Source organism: Pseudophryne corroboree, chromosome 6 (genome assembly GCF_028390025.1).
Source record: "Pseudophryne corroboree isolate aPseCor3 chromosome 6, aPseCor3.hap2, whole genome shotgun sequence".
Lineage (NCBI taxonomy): Eukaryota > Metazoa > Chordata > Amphibia > Anura > Myobatrachidae > Pseudophryne > Pseudophryne corroboree.
The window spans coordinates 527,804,274-527,820,536 of NC_086449.1; the positions used below are offsets into that span (position 1 = coordinate 527,804,274).

The 16,263-nt window shown below is 44.6% G+C and overlaps 1 protein-coding gene across 1 annotated transcript in view; it reads left to right on the top strand.

Moving 5' to 3' along the window:
* The first annotated feature begins 5,845 nt into the window (after nucleotides 1-5,845).
* HMGA2 (high mobility group AT-hook 2) overlaps nucleotides 5,846-16,263 on the top strand; it is a 252,740-nt gene continuing 242,322 nt past the window's right edge. The window contains exons 1-2 of the mRNA XM_063930492.1: nucleotides 5,846-6,577; nucleotides 8,127-8,216. Of these exons, the coding sequence (XP_063786562.1) occupies nucleotides 6,473-6,577; nucleotides 8,127-8,216 (195 nt within the window). The 5' untranslated portion in view covers nucleotides 5,846-6,472. The remainder of the gene's footprint in view (nucleotides 6,578-8,126; nucleotides 8,217-16,263) is intronic.

Genomic DNA, 16,263 nt, shown 5'->3' on the forward strand with positions numbered 1-16,263 from the left:
ACAGCTAGAGTGCCGGAGCACAGGGGTATGGCTTTGCGATTAAGGTGTGTGGCCTCCAGCGCAATGCAGAACCGAAGGGCCACACCACCATTTTCGTCATGCTGCAGACTTGTCCGGCACTCTTGGAGCTGCAGGACAGCCTCTACTGGAGCTGGCTCAAAGTCTGTGGATGACGGGTCGGTATGTTTAGTTTGCCCATTATGCTGCAGATAGAAGCTTAGTATAATCTATGATTATTCCCAGTGATGAGCAAAAACTTCTCCCAAAGTAAACTCAACTCATAAATGTGGAACCTGCTAATCTTGAGGATTAAACACTTCTTGGATCACCAAATTACCTGTAAATTCAGTTATCCATGTATTTCATATGCAGTAAATACTGCTAGTAACAACTGCAACGTATACTGTTACTGGGAATCCGCTGTCCTTCCCCGCGGGTGGGTGGAGGTTAGGTTTAGGCATTAGAAGGTGAGGTTAGGGTGCAGGGATGGGAAGGGTATGGTTAAGTACCGGGAAGTGGGGATTAGGGTTAGGCACTAGGAAGTGGGGTTAGGGTCAGGCACCAAGCAGCGGTTTGCACCTGATTAGACCCGCAGCAGCAGCCAGCGCAGTGTAAAAGGAGGAGGCCGCATACAGAGACAGTCTTCAGTTTTTTAAAGGAGGGATCGCAGCAGATATCTGCTGTGATCCCTCCATTCCCGCTTGCAGCCGCAGCCCCCATTGGTTTCTATGGAGCATGCAACACTGGTAGATTTACCAAGCTTCCGAATGTCAAGCATTCCAGAGCTTGGCCCCCTCAACTTTAGCCCTTTGTAGCCCATGGGCTACACTTCGCAGAAAGCACCAGGACCACACATGTGCAAGAGTCCCGGCACTGCAGTTAGTACAGAGCAAGGACGTCCCTGTCATTGCCACTTCATACAGTATGTCTGACCAATGTATGAGCATCATGTAATACGATCTTGGGCGCTAACATAGTGCCCAGATCGCATTGCAAATGCAATGATTGATAATTGGCTCCCATAGTGAGCTGCTTTGGGTGTTACTTGTTAACTGACATAGGGAAGTAGGAGCTAAGGGTCCTTGTCTGTCAGGCTCAAGCTTACTGGGTCTGTCCCCAGCATTTGTTTTTTTTGGGGTGGCTGGCCTGTCTCCAGCAATTAGCTGCTGCTTTCAACAGATTTGAGCTCTATGCATTACATAGTTGAGCACCTTTTCTGTCAGCCTAGGGTAGGGTACACATTATTAAGATAAACAGCCAGTCAAGGCAGTGGGCTGATCTGCTCCTTCCCATGTTCGGCTCTCTCACCACTCGCCTCCACCTACCTTTTCCTCCTGCAAGTACTTTTGCCCTCTGCTGCCTTTTTGCATCAGTTCCTACGCCTCCCTGCCCTCCTGTTTTACCTTTCCTCATGACTCCTTCCCTCCTGCTTTCCTATTCTCTCCTGTTTCTCACAATTCCCCCTCCCCATCATGTCTGGACTTGTGCACGTGCTGTCCGAGTTTGCGATGGGGCAATGGAATCTGGGATCCGCTTACTCTCCCTGGCAGCAGGAGACTTTGCTTTGATCTGGGAACCTCCCGCAGAAATCCTGGAGGAAAGGCAACCTTGCTCCATTCCCAATGTCAAGAATATTACAATTACAATAATACGTTGAAAATTTTATTTGCATCCAAAAATGCAGAAATACTTCAACCGTAATAAGAACACAATGATACATTCCTAGTGGCTCTTTTGTTGTTGGAACAGAACATGTATTGAACATGCACTGCACAAGTAAAAAGAATAGTGTATGAAACCACATGGGGCAGTATGTTCTGTACCCCCCAAATTGAATGTTTCATACACCCAGGCGGTGCAGGTACCTTGTCGAAGAACCACCTAGAGTATGGGATTTTTCAGAGAGAACAAAATATATACTTATTTGCCATATTAAGGTGGCAGCCATACACAACTTGGGGGTCTATTTATAAAAAATAAAGAGTTTTTCCCCTGCTTATTAGCAGGAGTAAAGGTACTTTATCTCTTTATTAAATGAAGCAGCAGTGACAAAGTAATTCACTGTTGTTTCACATTACACAGACCAGAAGTGTCGGCCCCACACAGATGTGTCCTTTATACTGTGGCTTAAGGTGGGCCAAGTAGACCCTCTCGGCATTCCAAGTCCCAAGCAACTTGGCTGCATCAAAATGCGCATCTTATGAGCATAAATATAACTAGACACCACAAAACTAGGGTACACTGATCACCGTGGCTTGTGACATTTGTACATCTGTGTGTGACTTTCAATTTGGGTAAAAAGGTGTCCACTGTGAGCAGTGCCGTAACTAGACATTTTAGCGTGTGTGCAAGAAATTGCATCAGCGCCCCCCCCCCTCTTTATGTAAAATAGGGGCAGTGCGCACGAAAAATATATAGGGACGTGGCTTCACGGGGAAGGGGTGTGGCCACAAAATAATACCAGTTCATATTACGGTGCACAGTAGTCTCCATTATTCAAATTACGCCGCACAGTAGCGCCACTACACCAGGTAGAGCCCCTTTTACACATTACGGCAGACAGCGTCCCCTTTTTACACATTATGGCAGAGTCCCCTTTTTTACACATTATGGCAGACAGCGTCCACTTTTTTACACATTACGGCAGACAGAGTCCCCTTTTTACACATTAAGGCAGACAGCGTCCCCCTTATTACACATTACGGCAGACAGCGCCCCCTTTTTACACTTTTACAACAGACAGCGTCCACTTTTTCACACATTACGGCAGACAGAGTCCCCTTTTTACACATTAAGGAAGACAGCGTCCTCCTTATTACACATTACGGCAGACAGCGCCCCCTTTTTACACTTTTACGGCAGACAGCATCCCCCTTTTTTACACATTACGGCAGACATTCCCCTTTTTTACACATTATGGCAGACAGTCCCCTTTTTACACATTACGGCAGACAGCGTCCCCTTTTTACACATTGCGGCAGACAGGATAGATAGATAGAGCACATATAAAGTATATGCAAACTCACACTGACGGCACATATACAGTATATGCAAACACACACACACACACACACACACACACACACACACACACACACACACACACACACACCAACCCTGATAGGGCACTTACAGAGATCCTCTCACACTGCTTGGCGCTTCAGGCTGCATATATGCTGGAAGCGGACGGGTGCCGAGTCCCCTTTTTTACACATTATGGCAGACAGCGTCCCCTTTTTTACACATTATGGCAGACAGCATCCACTTTTTTACACATTACGGCAGACAGCGTCCCCTTTTTACACTTTTACAGCAGACAGCGTCCCTTTTTTACTCATTACAGCAGACAGCATCCCTTTTTACACATTACGGCAGAGTCCCCTTTTTACACATTAAGGCAGACAGCGTCCCCCTTATTACACATTACGGCAGACAGCGCCCCCTTTTTACACTTTTACAGCAGACAGCGTCCACTTTTTCACACATTACGGCAGAGTCCCCTTTTTACACATTAAGGCAGACAGCGTCCCCCTTATTACACATTACGGCAGACAGCGCCCCCTTTTTACACTTTTACGGCAGACAGCATCCCCCTTTTTTACACATTACGGCAGACATTCCCCTTTTTTACACATTATGGCAGACAGTCCCCTTTTTACACATTACGGCAGACAGCGTCCCCTTTTTACACATTGTGGCAGACAGCGTCCCCTTTTTACACATTGCGGCAGACAGGATAGATAGATAGATTGAGCACATATAAAGTATATGCAAACTCACACTGACGGCACATATACAGTATATGCAAACACACACACACACACACACACACACACCAACCCTGATAGGGCACTTACAGAGATCCTCTCGCACTGCTTGGCGCTTCAGGCTGCATATATGCTGGAAGCGGACGGGTGCCGGTGCCTACAGGGTGACTGGGATCACCCTGCTTGCCCACCCCGAGTGTCAGCGGCCACAGGACTGGGAAGGGGGGGGGGAGCACCCTGCCCACCTCGCCAGCACTGGGAGCAGCAGAGCTCAGGAGGCGCGCGGTACACACTGCTGTGCACAGAGCCAGCTGTGCATGCTGATAGCTGCCAGGGCCGGACATAAAAAAACAGGTTGCTGGGCTCTCCAATATTTGTGCAGCCCGGCCACATGTGTGTGCCAGCGGATGCGCCCTCAGTGCAGGTGCACACCTAGTTACGGCCCTGACTGTGAGCAGGTGCATCGTTTCCTAACATCAAGTTCCGTTGTGCTTGATCTGCGATTTACATGTACATATGTTATACAAATTCCTGTGTAGTTAAAGTCACAGTCCAGCATCTCTATTACACTGGGGATGGGTCATTCAGGTGCGGTTGTTCTTACACTCCTGTTGCAATAATTTACTGTATTCAGTTGCGATTACATGGTAGTATGGGCAGAAGCTATCCCATGCAAAGGGACGCCCACTGCGATTGCATCCTTGCGTACGGTGCCGCATGATTGCAGGAACATCAGTAACATTGACGCACATTGGGTTGCCACGCAGAGCCTGAGTACCTCTGAAGACGTGCAGGCTGAGCTTCTCTTCCTGGAAGCACAGTCCTCTCCAATACCAAGTGTGATCGCAGCTGCTAATATAACACCATCCGAACGGCCATAATATGCCTGCTTTCCCATGACCACTCCCCGTTACCACCCCCAACGCTTACTTCCTGACACTCACTGTGCAACTAAAATCTTGCTGCGACCGCAGTCGCAAAACACTCGCTGCACGTGCGCACTGCGGCTTATACACATGTGCAGTGTGAAATCATCGATATGCATACAACCACCGCTTTGCGTCCGCACCTGAATGACCCCCCTATGAGAGTCTTTTTGCTGCATCTATGATGGGACTAATAGGCCCTACACACTCACTGATTACACTGAGCAATATCGTCCATATTAGCATGCAGGGCTATGGAGCCGAGTGACGTCAGGGAGTGAAGAAACGTCACTCCCCCCGTCACCGGGTTGTCCGTCAGCCGTATCGGCCATCGGGCACCTCGGCCAGTGTGTAGGGCCCTTAAAATGCAAAATGTAAAGAAAAATATGGTTAGCTATTTATCCCGGTGCATCTCAGTCACACGGGGCATCTAGTGTCGTATGGTGTGAAGACACTCAGTGTATGAGGACACATCTGTAGGTGATAAAGGGGTCCAGACACTTCCGCAATCTAAAAAGAAACAATAGTATTACATTGCCACACTGTTGTTAATATCTGAAAATTATCTCTTCCAGCTTTCTACCACAATCAGTTGGGCAGATCGCAGTGTGATGTCACCAGATGTGTGACACCTGCCGGCACTGCAGTGCAAAGGCACAACATCGAAGCATGCCAGTGATGTTATTTATTTATCAGTTATGTTACTGACGTCTTTCGCAAATGCAAAAGACGTCAGAGCTTCCCTGATACGGGGCTCGTCAGGGCTTGGTCTGTCCGAGCAGTATAAAATATATAAATATCAATATTATTCTCACTGAAAATACGGCAAATAGCGGGGAGATGTTTGCTGATCAGATGTAACTGTTATGTAAATAGACCCCTGTATGCAATGCATAACCAATGAAGGCAGACTGAAATAAAAATACTCCCCTCTTTATAAACACTTGTTGCTGTGTTGGAATTATTTTTATTACGCTCAGTATGACCAATTCAGTAAACACGTGAGCGTGTGCGCGTGGGTTTGCAAACCCAAGCCGTGCTCTAATCTCCTAACCTCAGGGAATCCCTGGACTGCCCCTTTAAACATGCTTGGAGCAGGGCCACTGTACTTTAACTCTTGTAGCCACGTGAGTGTGTCCCGGCCGGTGCATCATCCTCCGCTCTCCCCGGCAGCGCTGCTGCTGCTGCTGCGTATTCTTGTTATAGCTGGCCCTGCTCCAGCCTCGCTGATCGCTGCCTCCTTCGCCCTGCCTCCTCCTATTTTTTCCACCCACGGGTAAAGGTGTTTTTTTTACCCATCCCACTTCAATCCGTGGGCTGGATTTCTATCACATGCCCTACTCACACAAACACAAGCCCTCCCTTACCCCCAAATCACACACACGTGTGGGCATACAGCAATACTTATATGTGCTAACCTCTCGTAACTCCAAATCCCAGACCCATGTAGAAAGTTGTGTGACTAGTATTTACCTCCGGTGCCCTGTGACCTAAATTGTCCTCCTCAGATCACATACATCCTATCTGCCAGTTCCCCGGCGTGTGGACGGATCGCACCGCTGCAGCCAGGCTGCCCTCCGCAGGCTCGCACCATAGTACATAGGGGGTAGTGTGGAAGCCCCTCTTCAGCTGCTGGTCACTACACTAGAGGAGATCCCCTCGCTCTCCTCCTCTTTCTCTCCTCTCGCTTTGGCAGCAGCAGGACGTCCGGTGCGGCGGCGGCTCCTCGTGTGGATCCCACAAGGTGCAGCAGCAGATCGCTGGGGTTGTGCGGTCACCATGAGCTCAAGGGAAAGTGGCCGCCAGTCCAGCGCGGTGGAGCATCCCGCGTCCCCCTCAGAGTCACCGAAGAGGGCACGAGGGAGACCCCGGAAACCGCAAAAAGTCAGTACCGCATATTCTTTGCTGCTACTTATTCGCACCCGTCCCATCCGCACACACACACACACAGAGCAGCAGCGCTCTCATCACAGGTCATTGTGGGTCCAGCTTATCCATCAGGCTGCGGGAGTCAGTGCATGCACTGGGGGGTCTCCCGGACTGCTGCTCTCACACGCGGGGACCTGATGTGCCCTCCCCAGCAGCAGCAGCCTCTCACACCCGGCAATTGCCCCTCTCTCGCTATTATTGCTGCGGGCACAACGCACTGTGCTCCTTACACAATGGGAATCCCCATCTCTGTAATGCTTACATTTCCCTGCGAGATCCCATTCATTTCGATTAGAACAACAATCTAGCACATGACACAGACCCATCATGCTACAAATGCTTTGTTCCGCATGAATAAAACTAGCTGCGTTGTATGTATATGGTGTGTGCGCTACACAGTAGCATGAGTAGTGTGTGTGTGTGTGTGTGTGTGTGTGTGTGTGTGTGTGTGTGTGTGACATGTGGGAACTCCGGTGCAGCCTTGTGTGTAGCAGCCCCGGGATGAACTGTGTGTGTTTTGCCTGCGGATGCGAAGCATTATTTGGAACCGCTTTCATTCATGAGATATTTTTAGATCCTACTACGTGTTTCAGTATTGCTATTATGTGGTTTTACTGGAGGAAAAACAGGTTTATATACTGGTGGTGTTTTCTGTGAGGCTGATGAGACTTTGGGCTCTGTTGTTTATTAAATGTCAAATTCTAAGCTTGATGAGAGTATTTTTTGTTTGTTTTACGTTTATATAGACATGTTAACTGAGCAACTGGAAGCAATATAAATATATCAATGCAAAACGTACAATATTTATCATGATAACCATACCAGGCTGTAATCAAGTTACATGATGGTGTATATGCTGACTTATGAAAAAAACAAAAAAACAAAAACAACCTGACTTTTTGATGTATGGCTTGTTTTTTAAATGATTACTGTGGGGTTTTTGTTTTGTTTTTTTCTTCTTAGCTTTTAACTTTATAAAATAATGCATACATAGTATTTTCTGTAGCAACTGCAGTTATTAAACTGGTGTCAGTCAGTCAGTCACTGAGTCCATAAATTGTTTATAGTTGTTTTGTCCCTTATTTTGTCCCTTTATTGGAAAGTCAAACTCTGTGTGTTTTGAGATTAGGCTAGACCACACGTGTGTGCGTTTGGAAAGGATTACATTGAATAAAATGCAATTTATACATGCAATTATAAATAAATTAGGTCATGTTCTTTGTTTTTATACTTAAGAATATAAATTGTAATGAACCGTATGTCATTGGTTAAATAAAGTTACAGTCCTAAGTGGACCAACTTAAATTTTTATTACCTATCTCAGTGTGTAAATGTTTTTCTTTCCTGCAAATCATTGGATTTGTACATTAGTTACATATGTTTCCCTGTAAGGACTTAATAGTACAGTATATCATGGCAGAAGAGGTTTAGCTGCATTTGGAGTGTGGAATATTTTCCCATGTTAAATTCTTTCCACTATATCAAGTTTATTTCTTTTATGTAGGAGCCAGCAGCTGGAGAGCCCTCTCCTAAAAGACCCAGAGGAAGACCTAAGGGAAGCAAAAATAAAGGGCCTTCAAAATCCGCACAAAAGGTGAGCTTAGCAGCACATGCCTGCTTAGAAACCATACTTACTGTGTGGGCAGAGTATTGTTTTCTGTAGCTTCAAGTTATGGCTCTTCCGTTTTTAATAACCAGTTTCCCCTTATACACAGCACATGCTAAGAATCACATTCTTTAAAATAGAAGACTCCAGATAGCCTTTATCAGTGTCTAGTTCATGTTTTGTAGTTCCAGTCATGTCATGCAGTACAGCAAAAGTTATTTTGAGAAAACCAAGATTTTTGTTAGGTTATTTCTTTTCACTAACATACAGTAGGTGATAACATATATGAATTTTATTACTGTAGATCTGATACTAAAATAAGCCAAACTGAAAAATGTCCATTCATTAGAAGTAAACCCACAGTTATCATCTTAAGAAGAAAGCCATGTGGTCATTCTGTGTTTAGCAACATCATTGGTACATAATGAACCATTCCTGTAGGCAAAGATTGTTCTTAATATATTGGAAGGCAACAGCCCATCAATTGAGATTTTTCATGTTTTGACATAAAGTTTGAATACACTATAATCCAAAATACAGTCATCCTAAATTACTTGCTTTAATTTTTTGCATTTATAGTACTAGACTCGAGTGGACTGTGTTAATTATAAGGTAGCTCATTAAAAATTACAGACATTGGGTGTATGTCAACTGAAGTTGTAATAAGCAGCATAATTTTGACACAGAGGTTTAAACTGACATATTTATTACATAAATCTTAGACTTGGTGCAATGCAGCTGTCAAAATACAATTTTAAACATGCTACAAAGTTTCCTGACTATAGAATTGTATTTGTATCCTATTGGATGAAAATTACCAAGCATGGGTTCTCATCACAACCTCTGAAAGTCTTGAAAGGTCATCTAAGGTTCTTGTAGCAATTTATACTTGGTTAGGTTATTTGAAACATTCAGATCTAAATCTGCTCTTATTAGATAATACTCAAACACCAAAGATTATTTCAATGTTTCAAAATGATAAATAAATTGGTTGTGTTTATTACTGCGTTTTGAGAATAAAAAGGACAATTCTCCATGTAAAACTGTTTGTTGATACTCCAATGACTTCCCTTTAAAAAGTTGATTTTGACATTTTCCGAGATGAAACCTAACCTGATAAAACTAAAGAATAGAGTGCAGCTTTTGTCCATGGATGAGCTCCTTAGAATATACTATTTGTTTACAACATGTAAGCATAACATGCAACTTTACTAGCCACCCAGCAGGCATGGGAAGGTATCTATGATTAATTATCTGTTCTCTTGCAAGCCATAACACACAATAATTAAAAATGTATTACATGACCTGTTAGAAAGCTAAAAATACTCTGCAACCTATAAGATTGTTTTGCTGAAGTTTAGTCATCCCTTAATCTTGTCTTAACTGAAATGATAAGAAAATGTGTGTTAACAGCAAGCTTGAATGTATTTATTTGGTGGGGTTTTATGTACCTCTTCTTTACAACTTCTATATGAGTTTTTGAAAAGGGTCATTGGGAAATTTCATAAGTTGCGTATGTTTACAGTTGCTTTGTGAGAAAAAAATCTTAATGTAATTACAGTTATAATGAAAGGCTAGAATGCAGACACCTTTTATATACAACAGGAAAAATAGTAGAAATGTGGGCGCTCAAGGAAACTTTAAGTACAACGGCTGCTGGTTTTGTAAAAATAAAATGACATTTATTGGTACAAATAAAATATAAAAAAGAGAAAATCAACATGTATTATTTAGTTGCCATGTGGCAGCTACAACAAATTAATAAAACAGATTACAATGATATTGCAATGGTTAAAAAAAGTTAATATACTAGCAATCTCTGTGTCCTGGGTCCCAGGACTTTAAGTAATATTTGTGCACTGTCCCAGTTTTTATTTTGTTAGTTCTTTTGCATGCATGCTTTAAACTGTTAGTAATAGGGAATTGAGTGCTGTTAGTGGCTCAGATGTACTTTGCGGAAAATAGAAGAAATAAGGCTGTAGATGAAATAGTGCCTGTTTATACTTCACCAATTGGTGTGGCTAAGTGCCAGTCCCGCAACTGTCTCCCTCCAAACAGCTGGCCGCGCTGCGGCGGTCTTTCTTAGGTCGTGCCTGGTGTGTTTGGCACTGTGTCCTGTAGGCCTGTATTCTGCTGCTTCGGGAGCGGAGACAGTGAGCCGTCTGTGCAAAATCCTGGGCAGCAGGGGACGCCGCAATGCCGCGGTTCACGACTTCCGGTTACGGTGCTTCCGGCTTCCGGTTATGCGGTCCACCTGCGTACCACTGTTGTGCAAGTCACCTTGCACAACAGTGGTACGCAGGTGGACCGCATAACCGGAAGCCGGAAGCACCGTAACCGGAAGTCGTGAACCGCGGCATTGCGGCGTCCCCTGCTGCCCAGGATTTTGCACAGACGGCTCACTGTCTCCGCTCCCGAAGCAGCAGAATACAGGCCTACAGGACACAGTGCCAAACACACCAGGCACGACCTAAGAAAGACCGCCGCAGCGCGGCCAGCTGTTTGGAGGGAGACAGTTGCGGGACTGGCACTTAGCCACACCAATTGGTGAAGTATAAACAGGCACTATTTCATCTACAGCCTTATTTCTTCTATTTTCCGCAAAGTACATCTGAGCCACTAACAGCACTCAATTCCCTATTACTAACAGTTTAAAGCATGCATGCAAAAGAACTAACAAAATAAAAACTGGGACAGTGCACAAATATTACTTAAAGTCCTGGGACCCAGGACACAGAGATTGCTAGTATATTAACTTTTTTTAACCATTGCAATATCATTGTAATCTGTTTTATTAATTTGTTGTAGCTGCCACATGGCAACTAAATAATACATGTTGATTTTCTCTTTTTTATATTTTATTTGTACCAATAAATGTCATTTTATTTTTACAAAACCAGCAGCCGTTGTACTTAAAGTTTCCTTGAGCGCCCACATTTCTACTATTTTTCCTGTTTTATCTAGTCAGGTGGATACCCAGGTCCACCATTGTGGGCAGCCATTAGGAGGTTTTTTTATGGGTTTGATACCTATTTAACTAAATACTAATATATATTTTTTATAAGTAGTTCTAGTAATCAGCGCCCACTGTTCGTCTGTGGAATCACACCCACTGACGTTCTCTTTTCTTTTACCTTTTATATACAGTAGTATGTACTGAAGAAACCTCTCCTGAGTCTAGCTTACTTTGGAGTAATATGACCGTTTCAGTGCTATTGTGTCTCTCATTTTTAGAGTGCTGCTTAGGGGGTATTTATCAAAGCTCATAGAGAGATAAAATTGTGAGAGATAAGGTACCAGCCAATAAGCGTCTGCCTTACATTTTACATGCTATGTTTAAAAAATGTCAGGAGCCGATTGGTTGGTCTTTTATCTCGCACAATTGTGTCTCTCCAAGCTTTGATAAATACTCCCCCTTAGTGTGCAAATATTGATGCGCAACACTCTTTTTCACATTTTATTGGTTACATAATTTTGTAGAGATGTTATTCTATTAGAAACAAATGCAAGCTATCCACTAGTACTATATCTTATGCTTCCTTGTTTCACAACTGTAAATTTCTTTTTAAAACTATAGTCTCTAATCAAAGAGTGGGCCAATATCCTACTAAAATAGTACAGCACTGTGTAACATTACTTATAATAAGATTTCGGCAGTTCTAAAGGCAATGGCACAATATTAATTACTTAAGTTTTCCAGAATTTTCTGCATTCGGCAAGTCCAAATGGGAGCTATCACTTGTTGGCTCTAGTATCCACTCATGTTCTATAATTCTTGGGTAGATTTGTTGGTATAACTGGAATAACAGCAGTTCCCCATCTCAGACAGATTCAGATTCTGTCCAGTCAGCCACAGGAAGCTCATCAGCTCAACCATGTGCCTCTGATATTGCCACACAAATGTTTCCCAATTCTGTCCAAGCTTCGGATCCTTGGAAGATTCCCCAAACACACATCAAATCAAGTGTGTCAAACAATCCTCCATGTCAGTACAGCGTATCTACATAAAAAAAATATAACAAACAATTGATCCACTAAAGAAACAAGTAAAGGAAAATTCCACTGAAAATAACAAATACTGATGCAATAAATAGTAATTCAAGAAGGACAACAAATGTTAATTAAATTGGCAAATACAGACCTTTTTGGTGTAGGTTATTCTAAGTATTGTTTTCCAGTTGCTTCATGGATCAATAGAATAAGCTACATAATAGGGGGACTGTTTAGCGTTTTCTCTCGCCTTCACATACAGGGGGAAAATCTGAGCCTGCGGATTCCTGGCGAGTCTGTCCAATGTTTTAAAGTCACAATCATTTAAAATCCTAATGATTTGTAACTTTTAAACATTGGGCAGACTCTCCAAGAACCCGCAGATTCTTGCGGTACCCAGCTATTACATATACTATATATGTTTGCCAATATATGGATGGCATGTAATAGACATTGCTAATGACAGCAGTGATGGAAGGCTACATGTCCTTCACTGTCATGGTGTGGGATCGTTTTTCTGTTTTTTTTTTTTTCAGGACAAACATTGCTGGAGTTACTGTAACTAGTTGCAGAAAATGTTAGAACAGTACTTACCAGCTTGTGTTAGGAAAGGCACACAGGAGGTTGTTATTGCTTCAAAGGGAGTGCCAGGCTTTTGTGTGTTTTTACCCCAACAAAAATCTTCAGAAAATGACTTTATAGGTTAAAATACCACATATGCAAATTCATCTTTTAAAATGAGTGTAAACTTGTGCAAACAGATGTTTGCAATTTTTGTATCTGTAGGGTTTATTTGCCTTGATCAGGTCACTATTCACTGTATTGAGACATTACTAAGCATATAAGGCTTTCTGTAGCATAATCCTCAGTGTTGCTACACTATAGTGTTCATTGTAGGATTTATTTTTATTTTTTTAGGGCAGGGTGCTGGCCACCAAGGAGGGCACAGTTGGCATGCCCTCAGAAAGGGGTGTGACCTAATGACACCCCCCTTTCCATCACTTTGGGGGCATGCTTAGCCACCCCTCCACACATCAAATATTACCTAACCCTTCATATAACGCCTATTCAGGGGTTAAAGTGAGGGGGGGGGGGGGGCGACGTTTAGGTTGAACGGAGTTCCACTACCTGTAACGGTAAGGGGAACTAGTTCCACTACCTCTATTGTCCTGCACAGTAATTCCATCAGAAAAACCTGCCCCATCACCTACATCAATAGATGATACAGGCGGCGCTAGTGTTACTGATGAGCTGCAGCCACCTCCTTCTTACTTAGGTCCTGGTGGCTCCATGGTCCTCCTCCATTTACAGCCCACCCTGCCTGGTACTCGCATGCTGTGTCTGTTGGACAGTGGCTCCATTTTCTAGCACGGCGTATGTTATATCATGTTGTCGCCGCAGCTGAAGTGAAGAGGAGCAGGCTCTGTGCATCTTGAAGATCAGATGAGAGGGGGCTGGAGGGACAAGAGTGGGGAAGCTGTGTATAAGGGGCACTACTGTGGGCAATATGTATATAAACAGCACCTTGGTGTAGTGCAATGTGAATAAAGGGCACTGCTAAGTGATATAACCTGAATAAGGGGCATTACTATGTGGTGTAATGTGAATAAGATTATGCCCCTGTGTGGTGCAATTTGAATTGGAGGTACTATTATGTGACCACTCTACTACCTTGTCTCTTTTTAAAGTGTGGTATTTAGGGTACTTAACAGTGTGCAGGGGGGTGCAGAAAACACAAACTGTCCCTGGTTCCACTTAATGTGTGTGTGTGTGTGTGTGTGTGTGGGGGGGGGGGGGGGGGGGGGGGTAGGGGGTCGATGTCCAGGTAAATGAGTTCCACCTCCTCTCCAGGACCACTATTTATGCCCTGTGCCTATTCCTGTAACCACAGTTGCATAGTGTGATGCGGACATTTTCTTCAAGCTTTTACTCAGTCACGCAGTGTTATCAGCAGCAGTGTTGTCTGTCTCCTATTTAGCAAAATAGTCTGCAGGATCTCCATACACCTGGCTTCTGACCTGACACCATGTGAGACTATCTTAACAGCCCATTTATGGCATATAAAACACCTTGTGACGCCTTTAATCAAGCAGCCCATGTATGCTACAAACAAACGCCTTGTGACACCTTTTGCTTTGACAGAAATGTGTCTCTTTATAATATAGATCGTGCTGCAAGATTAAAGCTAAAGGGGCACCAGGCATTTTATATAGGAGAAATAGAAGCTTATTCTGTCAGCACTAAGTTGCCTACAGCTGACTCTAGTGACCAATATAACTTACAAGTTATCACAGGAAAGATGAAGGGTGGATGTGGCGGTCAAGAGGTCGCTGGGAGGCGGAGCACAGCAGGTGCAGGCAAATAGGGTGCATTCTGGCTGTTAGAAAAGGGGCAGGGCGCAGCGCCCCTGGATAGATGCATAGCGGGAACACTACACTAATTGACAAATAATACATGTACAGTATATCCATGGTCTGAAAAAAAAATTTGGGGGTCAATTTGATTTCTCTGACGTCCTAAGTGGATGCTGGGACTCCGTAAGGACCATGGGGATTAGCGGCTCCGCAGGAGACTGGGCACAACTAAAGAAAGCTTTAGGACTACCTGGTGTGCACTGGCTCCTCCCACTAAGACCCTCCTCCAGACCTCAGTTAGATTCTTGTGCCCGGCTGAGCTGGATGCACACTAGGGGCTCTCCTGAGCTCCTAGAAAGAAAGTATATTTAGGTTTTTTATTTTACAGTGAGATCTGCTGGCAACAGACTCACTGCAGCGAGGGACTAAGGGGAGAAGAAGCGAACCTACCTAACTGGTGGTAGCTTGGGCTTCTTAGGCTACTGGACACCATTAGCTCCAGAGGGATCGACCGCAGGACCCGACCTTGGTGTTCGTTCCCGGAGCCGCGCCGCCGTCCCCCTTACAGAGCCAGAAGCATGAAGAGTCCGGAAAATCGGCGGCAGAAGACTTCGGTCTTCACCAAGGTAGCGCACAGCACTGCAGCTGTGCGCCATTGCTCCTCATGTACACCTCACACTCCGGTCACTGATGGGTGCAGGGCGCTGGGGGGGGCGCCCTGAGGGCAATATATGACACCTTGGCTGGCAAATCTACATCATATATAGTCCTAGAGGCTATATAGATGTAAAATTACCCCTGCCAGTATTCCAGAAAAAGCGGGAGAAAGTCAGTTGAAAAAGGGGCGGGGCTTCTCCCTCAGCACACTGGCGCCATTTACTCTTCACAGTGCAGCTGGAAGACAGCTCCCCAGGCTCTCCCCTGTAGTTTTCTGGCTCAAAGGGTTAAAAAGAGAGGGGGGGCACTAAATTTAGGCGCAATATATGTATACAAGCAGCTATTTGGGGAAAAATCACTCAGTTATAGTGTTAATCCCTGCATTATATAGCGCTCTGGTGTGTGCTGGCATACTCTCTCTCTGTCTCCCCAAAGGACTTTGTGGGGTCCTGTCCTCAGTCAGAGCATTCCCTGTGTGTGTGCGGTGTGTCGGTACGGCTGTGTCGACATGTTGGATGAGGAAGGTTACGTGGAGGCGGAGCAGAGGCCGATAAATGGGATGTCGCCCCCTGTGGGGCCGACACCAGAGTGGATGGATAGGTGGAAGGTATTAACCGACAGTGTCAACTCCTTACATAAAAGGCTGGATGACGTAACAGCTGTGGGACAGCCGGCTTCTCAGCCGCGCCTGCCCAGGCGTCTCAAAGGCCATCAGGGGCTCAAAAAACGCCCGTTACCTCAGATGGCAGACACAGATGTCGACACGGAGTCTGACTCCAGTGGCTACGAGGTTGAGACATATACACAATCCACTAGGAACATCCGTTACATGATCTCGGCAATGAAAAATGTGTTACGCATTTTCTGACATGAACCCAAGTACCACATAAAAGGGGTTTTATTTTTGGGGAGAAAAAGCAGCCAGTGTTTTGTTCCCCCATCAGATGAATGAATGAAGTGTGTAAAGAAGCGTGGTTTCCCCCGATAAGAAACTGGTAATTTCTAAAAAGTTACTGATGGCGTACCCTTTCCCG